The sequence below is a fragment of the Gavialis gangeticus genome, unplaced genomic scaffold (genome assembly GCF_001723915.1).
Source record: "Gavialis gangeticus isolate Ggan-Ray unplaced genomic scaffold, GavGan_comp1, whole genome shotgun sequence".
Lineage (NCBI taxonomy): Eukaryota > Metazoa > Chordata > Crocodylia > Gavialidae > Gavialis > Gavialis gangeticus.
The window spans coordinates 7352146-7362217 of NW_017728996.1; the positions used below are offsets into that span (position 1 = coordinate 7352146).

Below are 10072 nucleotides of genomic sequence, written 5' to 3' on the forward strand. Positions count from 1 at the left end.
CCCCGGGAGCCGCCCGCAACAGCCCCGCGCCAGGCCCGCAGCACCCAGTGCCTCATGCCGCTCCGCCGCTCCCGACGTCGCACGGCGTGACGTAACACGCAGCGACGGTAGGGCGCGCGCGACGGAGTGACGTTGTGTCGCCGCCGCTCCTGACGCATGCGCAATGGGGCGGAGCGGAACGCGGCGCGTGGAGGGAGCGGCAGTAGGGGATGAGCGTCGTGCTGACTGCTCTGCAGAGCCGCTCGTTGCAGGGCGAGGGGGAAGGTTTATCCCCGGCTCCATGCTGTTCAGTTAGATTCATGGCTATCCATACATTCATAGATATTAAGGTCAGAAGGGTCCGACCCCCAGCTCTGTTCCTCCCCTGCTCAGCCTCAGCCAACGTAGCCCTGTGTCTGGAAGAGGTTGGATCGCTACCGCGTGGCCTTTACATCAGGGATGAACAAACCCGCTCGCCTACGCGACTGCTTGTCCATGTGCTGGGGGTGGAGCAGCAAAATGTGCATGTGCATGCATGTGCAAGCACATAGGGACCCGGTGATGTACCGGGGTCCGTTCCGGCCCTTCACAATCTGTGAATGATACCTGTACACGTTATTGTGTCCTTTGACTAGCATGTGTTTAGGGACGAAATTGGGAAATAAAAGGAGTTCTCTAGACTGTAGGAAGCTGGCACAGACGCTAGCAGAACTATCACTGTCAAAAGAGTTTGTTAAAGTCCTATAACTACATGTACTCTTATTTCCACTCCCTGGATACTGAAATAATGTAAGGAGGCCTAATATTTTACATCTTATGAATCTTATAGATGCTCCTCTGAGTTGTTATACAGGCAGTCCTCAGATCTACACCACAATTGGTTCATGAAAACCACGTCTTAAGTCAAAATGTTGTAACTCGGAACCAATTTTCCCATCGGAAACAATGTTATAAATGTGGGATTGGTTCCTGAACTAAGGCCTGATACCCTATTTTTACCAAAAATACCCCAGAATTTTGTACTTAATCAATTATAGATGAGTGATATAGCTACATGAATGTATTTATATTGTAATTAGCAAATCACATTGATTTGGAAGGACTTCTTTGAGGTGACTTTGCTGGACTTTTTGAAGGGCTCTCGGTTGGACTTTTTGAAGGGCTCTTGGCTGGAGTCTCCCCAGGAGTCTTGGCTGCAGGTTTTTCTGGAGCCTTGGCTGCTTTCTTAAAGAAAGTGCCCCAGGAAGCTTGGACAGATGTTCTCCAGGGAGATGGGCAATGCAGTGAACATGTTCACTGGCATGGCGTGGCATCAGATCAAACGTTGTAAAGTCGAAACTGGTGTCAGAAAGTTGAAACAGGGTGTTGATTTACAAACATTGTAAGTGCAAAACGTTGCAACTCGAAGAGTTGTTAAGTCGAGGACTGCCTGTATCTTAATCTCAGCGTTCTACCTTTCCAAATGTATGTCCTTCACCTTTTATATATATGCTTTATGCCATGCTGTAGACCTGCTACTAGCTTGTTTCCGCTCTGGTAAGATAGCAAAACGTCACATTCTAATCTAGAGTTTTGCAAAACGAATCCTCATGGAAATCTGCAGCTAGCATACAACTTGGTCAACTTAGCTCAAATCTGTATGTGCTTGCTATTTAGGTCTTCAGAGTCAATACTAAAAAAACAAACCATCTCTTTTGAACAAAAGTCTGGAACCTTTGACCACATGATTTTAAGTGGCTGCCTTCAAACAGCGCAATGTGCAGAGTAAGTGGAAAAAAATTCAGTCAAAGGGGGTGATAACACTGCAGTCACACTGACTTCCTGCTGGCTCTGAGCAAAAGAGATTAGAGAGAGTAGCTGCTGGGTTTGAAAAGTGAATTTCTCTGAGTGTGTTTGTGACTGTGACATTCTTTGCCTGAATGGTGATCATAACATAAAGAATGTTCTGTTCTGAAAACCAGAAGGTCAGGATCAGTGCATCATGAGCTGCCTTCTCCCATAAGAATGAACATATCTTATCCTCTCGACTAAGAACATTCTTCTCTCCATGAGAAAGATAGTTTATATGTGTAACTCCCGTTAGGCTTACTTTAAACTATGCATGCAAATTCTCTAATGTGTCCTGGTATCTTTGACACTAAAGATTTGTTCCACACAGTATCTAAGAATTCAGAAATACTGGAGATATTCCAGTGGAGATATGTAAGTTAGCTGGAAGGTAGACTACAGAATCTTTATACATACAGTTGGGGCAAAGTATCCATAGATGGCATTGCCCAACGTAGGGGTCACAGAACATTTAATTTACTAGTTTCATTTTCAACTGGATCACACAGGTTCACTCCCCTTTCCACTCCTGTTTTGCCCCAGTATTAGTTTTCTTGATAGGTCACTCCTAACTTGGTATAGGATAAATGCTTTATCATTGCCTCCACCCTTTTCAGGGAGAGCAGAGAGGGAAACTCTTTATCATGTTCTCTGATTGGTATAGAAAGAACACCACAACAGATATCTTCTCTCATATGTTGAAAAAAAACACTTTGGCCATGCAAAAAATGGCACATAATGCCATGCGAAAAATGGCATTTGTGCCCCAAACCCTCAGACAGGAAAAATCTATTATATGGGACAAAAAGAGGTTGTTTTTGTTCCCCTCTTCAGAACCTGCACTTAGAAAAATGATTGCTCCTAAAAGCATCAGTCTTCAATTACTGTACTGACCCCATCAAATCTAGCCATCATAGCTTCCACATCTACAGTAATAAAATTAATGAGGCTGTGTAATGTCTCGCATAATTGACTCGATCATGAGTGCTCAACCCCCAGCCTGCAAGGGTCCCCATGGGTTGGAAAATTTGGTGGTGAGGGAGCAGTGGCAATTAATACCGCCATCCCTCCCCCACTGCCAAATTACCAAGCCCCACAGAGCTGGATCGGGCCCAGGACAGGACCCCTCCCCACCATAATAAGCTTGGGCCTGGGGTGCCCCCCACCAGTAGCTAGATCAGGGCTGGGCCCCACATGCCAGATTGGGTCCCTACCGCAGTGGCCCGGTGTATTGGATTGAGCCCATGGGCCTGATCTAACCAGGGCCGGGTATAGGCATGGGCAAACTGGGCAGCTGCCCAGGGCCTGGACAGAAAGGGGGCTCAAAAATGGTAATTTTTTTTCTGTTGTCCAATTATTATTATCATTATCTCTGGTGAATACTAAAAGTTTGCCTAGGGCCACCAGGAGTCTAGGTACGGCACTGGATCTAACCCAAAGACAGACTAGGTACTACCCATCTGGCCCATGGGGCGAAAACGTTGGGCACCACTAAACCAGATGAATAAATGCCATTAATCTGAGAGGCTGGGTGAAGGCCAGGAAAGTCAACAGGAAAAGGAGCCTGGATGGGCTAGAATTTGATATGGACACCACTGAAGAGTTGAGAATTACAACCCTACAGCTTTCTGCTGTTACTCAGTATAATTTCTAACACTCACTGCTCAATATATCAGCTAGTAAGTACCACATGGCTGCATTTCCTACTGATCTATGCAGTGTATGTCTGGACTAGCTCTGCTCTGTTTTCAAAACTGGTATTGAAAATGAACACCCCACCCCAGCACCACCACCTTTCTGCTCCTACTCCATACGTTCTAGAAACAAATAAAAATTGATAAATCTCCAAAGAGTAGGAAGGGGAATTGCCCCATGACAGTCTTCCTCTCTGTATTTCTGGGTTTAGAGCCTGAAAACTGGGTGTGGGTGGGCAGACCATACTTTTTAGTGGCTGCCTTGGGGCCAGTGCGGAGCCAGGGTAGTATAATAAAAAAGTATAATAAAAAATATAATAAAATAGCAAATTGAAGCCTCAGAGCTGTATCAGTTCCACTCCTTTCATCCTGTCTGAAATTATTCTTAAGGAAGCTAGAAATACTGAAACTGCAGGCTGAATTCTTGCCAGACTCATTCATAAAATAAAGGTGTTTCATTTGCTGTGATTTCATGGTTTGAACTTCAATAACACTATTTTTACTCCCAAATAATATCTTGACCGCTGTAATGTAACTGTGTCACATAGATAATGTGACATGTTACATAGATCTTTTATTACAACTTACTGCTCATATTCTTTATCTATTGTAACTAAAAGCCTACCTGGATATAAACTTTACTGCAGAGTTAAAGCAATGGTTTTATTGCTATTTAAATGTAAAGCTCACAGACTTTGCTTTTCTATTGGATTTGAACTCTGCTTTGGTGCATGTTAAAAAAATGTTTAGTTATTCTGTAACTAGGCACTTGGGGTCAAAGACACAGAAGGAATTAGAAAAGGGCTATATGAACTGATAAACAAGGCTAAAATGCCAAGGACAGAGTCTAGTTTCTTCCTAGAAATGCTGAAGACAAATTTGGGGAGGAGTGAGACCACACAATCAATGCCCCGGCTGTCTCTCTGCTTCCAAACCAAAGACATTGAAAAATATTTCCAAGACATAAAAAGGTATTTTCAGCTGAACAGTGCATGTGACATCAGTGGATATATCAAGCACAACACCTATGGTAGTTGCTAAAAAAGGCAGCGTACATACTTTTTACCCTGGAGAGCATTCAGTCTGGCTTGGGCAAGGAATGCTGTGGGCTGACATAAGGACTCCAGATATTCAGCGGGAATCTTTGGTTTAATGTTCACAGACATTGGACTGAGCTCTAACAAATCCTCAGCCAGGCACTCTTCCTCCAAACAGCAGACCTTAGCCCTTTTTCTAGCATAGAGCTGGCACTGGACCGGTTATGCTGAGCTGTTGAAAATGCAGGAGGAATCTTCTGAGTGCCACACAGGTGAGTTTCCACCCTTTTTTTTCTGCAGGCCCCCCTGGTGCAGGACATGAGCCAAACCTTCGTTTTGGAGGAATTGTTCTGGCTCCAGGCTCCTTGGGATCTGCGGGAGGTTAGGGCCTCTAATAATCAAGCTTCCTATTTAGATACCTAAATAAGATGCCTCATTTTAGGAGTTCTGGTTTGGAAATGTAGGCAAATAGGGCCAAGCCCACCCTGCCTTGGCTTTGAGGCACCCACTGAGGAATATAGTAGTGTTAAAAGATCGCTGATGATCAGCTTCATAAAGGAAAGATCTTAGTATTAGCTGCATCCTGCTTTCTCTTGGAGACTGGACTGTGTTTGGGCCAAGATTTCCCCTCACTTTCTCACACCAGTGTTGAATTGAGTAAATAAGGGGTGCACAACAGGACTGGGTCCTCCAACTGGTGAAACTGCTCGTTGAAACTCTTATATACCAATAGACGCATCATTTTGTATGAACAGTGACAAGGAAGAGCAACGCTGTACAGCAGCCCAAAGAATGGTGATAAAGCCGTGGCTGGTATGGCAGGGACTTACTAAATCATGCGACTTGAAAGAAGGAAAAGTACTACAGGAAGCGTAGGAGAGAGAATACATAAGTTCCAGCAAATCCCCTAGCTTCTGGCTCTGGGTCTGTCTCCTTGGACAAAGAGAAGAGCCCTCCATACCCGCAAGGAATGCATTTCAGAACGAAAAACTATAATCCTGTTGCCTGCCAGCCTGAAGCTTAATAGTAAACCATATCTGTTTGGGGAGGCTAAGCGTCTGTTGGATAAGCTTTTATTGGGGCAGGCAGGGATAGTTCGGAATTGCAGAGGGGGGCTCAGCAGATGAATTGTTCTAGGACAGCGCCTTAACGTAAGAGGCTTTAATTCAAACTGGGAAATGCATGGAGACTGCAACCAGCATCCCCAGATCATATGCTATTAAGTGAGACCTTGGCTGCTAAGAGCCTGACTGCTGCTTTGGAATACACGTTTTTCTTTTGGCACATTGTTCAATTTTGGGCTAATGCATTGCTGGATGGACTTCAGTATGTTATGTAGAGCAAACAGTTATTGTGACATACCATATTATCCTTTTATGAATAAGTGTTGCCATTCTTTATTTGCGTAACCCACACTATGTGAACATAACTTGGCATAATCAAACTTGAAATTTAGAAATAGTGGATCAGAAAGGACCACATTTTGATTTGGAGTTGTAGGCTCCCTAATGCCTCTCAAAACAAGGTTTCTTAATAATGTGCCTATTAATAGTTTATTATTAATCACCTAACTTACACATGGAGGTGATAATATTGCATTTCCTCTCATCGGTGCTTTGGGCTTAACTCCTGAGATTATTCACATTTGCAAAATGCTTTGAGCTCCTCAGCTGCAAGGAGCAATATAGTAATGATTATCACAATAATTATTATTGTTGTAGCCATCACTGTCATAATAAGTATAATAATTCAAAGGATAATAATTATATGGATTATAATAATAAGGATGATGATGATAATAATAATAATAGCTTCATGTAACAAAGTCCAAACCAAGAAAATTGTGGGTGTGTGCGTGTGTGCGTGTGTGTGTGTGTGTGTGTGGCAGATATATCTTTTTAACCACAGAGCACTGTTTCAGAATGGAATTTTATTCACACTTCCCTTTTGACATGGATCATTTCAACAGCTTAAATAAAGAAACAAATAGTTCTTAGGCTTCATGATAGGGAAAAGTTCATTCACCCTATGTTGCAAGTGGCCCTGCTAAATGTGGGTGTGATTTTACAGAACTTTGACAAAGACGTACCTGTTGGTTTATTGCTTTCCACATGACTGCAAGTAGCTGAATGAATCACTGCATACAACTTAAAGAAAGTTGCAGCAAAGATCGCCCTGCTAAAGGGAAACGCTGAATTGTGCTCCACAGAGACAGGAGCCTTCAGACAGCGTCGCAGGACTCAACATGAGACTGTAATTAACTTCTCGAAGAACAACTTATTTCTGGTGAGTGAACCGTTCACTGTTTCTAAAGGGAAGCGTCCTTTGCTTTCTCAAGGGAGAGTGGAAAGATTCCTTGAGATTTTGTGTCAAAGGTACATGATGGTCTTAAGGAAAGGAGGAATTGCCTGTTACTGTCCGAGAAGAAAACACGACAGGAAAAACGTCTTCAAACGTTTAAGCTGAGATATAGAGGAATCCTGGAAAATATAATGCAAATGAAAACTGTTTAGTATCACTTGGATTTGCTTCCAAAATTTTAACTAGGCAAAAGATAAGAAATGGTAAAAAAAAAAAATTCTTTTTAGAATATTTGAAATATTAAAGCTTTGCTCTCAAGATACTGCCAACTTTGAACTCATCCTACAATTTAACTTCCTTGGACATAAATTAGTGACTCCTACTTACAAGATATTGCCGGTCTGTCAGTCCAGTACTTGAGCTGGTCTGGAGTCTAGGAGAGCTGTCTCCAGGTACTGTATGTGGAATGACATATTATCCAATTTAACGTAATTAAACAGCATCACTGGGAATAGGTTCCAGCTGACCAAAGACAAACAGGGATCCAAACCTGATTATTGTAATTATATTATCAAATTTATCATACTTAAACAGCCCCCACTCCTCCAAAAAAACTCCTGCCCGGGCATATGCATTGAAGGTCTGGGCGGCTCTCATGCATACACCATGATCCAGGAGGATTGGCGGTTGCCACTTAGTATGATAACTGTAGAGCAAGGAGACAAGACTGCCATAAATAATGTTTTATCAGATATTGTAAGCGATTGCCTTTCTTGAAGGTTAGACTGAGCATCTGTGACTTGTCTCAGCTAGATGAATCGTACATGGAAGCAGAAGACCTTAAGTGAAGACTTCAAGGCCGGCTGGCCAGTTCATTTGATTTGCCATATGTTCCATTTTACAAAGAAATCCACTGGGAAAGAGTTCAGCTTTCCCTCGATGTGATCAGAAAATTGCAGCTGCAGTTATATAAACATCATTGCATCCAGCCTGAGGATGGTGTATGTATGCCTTACTGAGAGGCTTAAAAAAAATTGATGTGTATTAATCAAGTTGCCTCTTTGCAGATGGAGGAGATTTGCTAGACTGGATGCTGGGGCTGTATGAAATATGCCCAGTAAGAAGCCACAATTTTAATGTTTTCTTACATCTCATTGTGATTTAATAAAAACGGTGCAATTGGATTAAAAAAAAAAACCCTTCAAAACCCCACAGCTCCTGGTTTTTTTGAGCAAAAAACTTGAGAATTTGGAAAAGTACATGCAGATGACTTTTTTTTTTTGCCAAAATATATACAATGCAAATTTTGCACCTTTCAATGTGAAAAACCAAATGGGGGAAGGAACTTTGTAGAAAGGATCAACCCAAAATGGTATGACAAAAAATGTTCACCAAAAGTGATAAACAACTTCCAAAATTTCACTCAAGCCCCAAATGAATTGAAGCTAGGAACATTTGGAAACCAACTTTCTGTTCTTGGAGCTTCCCATACGGTTGCAAGGGAGAGGTCTGCAACCGGAGGGGCTGTTACTGGTTGTTGGGCGTGCTGGGCTCAGGAGGAAACAGGGAGGAGATTAATGATCTTGGGAGGTGTCACCCGCTGTCCCATACCTTCCTACGAACTAAAAAAGGCAATGATTTGAACCATGAAATTTGGTAATTGTAGACAGTTGGACGAGACAGCTTGAAATACCATGTTTGATTTTAGATACCAGCCTCTCTCGGGACCGGATAGCTTATTTTCACAGAACATGTTGTTTGGGTGTAATATAGATAGATGCTTATAGCTACTGATAGGGTGCATGAACACATGGTGGAGGTTAGTTCCTTTAAATTGAAACGGTGGGTTTTTAACTTTGTGGGTTTTTAATTGTAACCCACCCTTTCAATTCAGGGGCTTCCGTCACAGCGACAGCCCACCACCAGCTCACCTTTCCCCCCGCTCCCGCCACGGGCAGGCTGTGCTGGAAAAAAACTGAACCAAAAATGGCAAGGGGCCTGATCCTTTTTTCCCCCCTCCCAGCACAGTTAGCTCACCTCTCATATGGTGGGGGGAGTGAGCTGCTAGTGAGCCAAGTGGACCCTGAATTGCGGGAGGGCCTGTCCTTCCCCCCCCATGGTAGTGGCACCCCCCAGGGTCACCCGGGCTGGGTGCTTGGTGCATGGGTGCTGCCCCAGCTCACAGGCAGCACCCACTGGATCCAAAGTACATGGGGAGCTGAAAGCCTGGGCATGCTCAGGGGAGCTCAGGCTCGGTGGGCTTCTAGCACCCCGTGCATCATCCCCACCTTCCCACTGCCTGGGACTGCCCAGGAACAGGCTGGCTTGCCCCTGGAGCAGTGCAGGAAGGCAGCAGGAGGGCAGCTGGGTGTGCTGGCAGCCAAAGAAAGTGGTGGGGATGGTGCATGGGGTGCTGGATGCCTGCCAAGCCTGAGCTTCCCCGAGCCCACCTAGGCTTCCAGCACCCCATGCACCGTTCCTGCCGCCTTCTCTGGCTGCCGGGCATGTACACATGTGTGATTTTTTTTTTATCCACAATGGGACAATTTGTCCCAATCAAACTGGAATATATCAGAGGTGGTCTAAGTTACTATGCACAAATAAAGTTTTATGCAAAAAAAATCGTGCATGTGTACATGGTGACACATGGTGTCACTTTTTGTCTTTATAGAAACATAGAAAATGAGGGCTGGAAGGGACCTCAGGAGGTCACATCTAGTTCAACCCCCTGCTTAAAGCAGGACCAGCCCCAACTACATCATCCCAGCCAAGGTTTGTCTTAAAAACTGCCAAGGACAGAGATTTCACAACCTCTCTGGGTAGCCTGTTGAAGTGTTTTATTACCCTAGTAGTGATAAAATTCTTCCTACTATTTAACCTAAAACTCCCTTGCTGCAACTTGAGACTGTTGCTCCTTGTTCTGTCATCTGATAACAGTCCAGCTCCATCCTCTTTTGAACCCCCTTTCAGGTAGTTGAAGGCTGCTATTAAATCCCCCTCAGTCTTCTCTTCTGGGCTAGGGACAGACATTACACACAAACCGGTTTAAGTGATCAGAAACCAGGTGTACACGGCTCCACCATCACATGTACAAGCACCCTTAGGCACCAAAACATTGTTTTTCTAGAGGCACAGACAGAAGCGACAATTTTCACCTGATCTGGCCCCTAAAAGCACTCTATAGCCATGACCTAACACAAGTGCCTGGCTGCAGAGCACTTTAAAAGGGCCTGA

The 10072-nt window shown here is 44.0% G+C and overlaps 2 protein-coding genes across 3 annotated transcripts in view; one reads left to right on the forward strand and one right to left on the reverse strand.

Annotated features, from left to right (window-relative positions):
- Positions 1 to 56, reverse strand: part of MTFMT (mitochondrial methionyl-tRNA formyltransferase) — a 9814-nt gene extending 9758 nt beyond the window's left edge. The window contains exon 1 of the mRNA XM_019503982.1: positions 30 to 56. Coding sequence (XP_019359527.1) covers positions 30 to 56 — 27 coding nt within the window. The remainder of the gene's footprint in view (positions 1 to 29) is intronic.
- A 4574-nt stretch (positions 57 to 4630) lies between these two features.
- SLC51B (solute carrier family 51 beta subunit) overlaps positions 4631 to 10072 on the forward strand; it is a 27854-nt gene continuing 22412 nt past the window's right edge. The window contains exons 1-2 of one of the 2 annotated variants that reach the window (XM_019503983.1): positions 4631 to 4809; positions 6608 to 6823. The gene's annotated coding sequence lies outside the window, so the exon portion shown is untranslated. Of the gene's footprint in view, positions 4810 to 6579; positions 6824 to 10072 lie in introns of those variants that run through there. The other variant, XM_019503984.1, reaches the window with a different exon arrangement.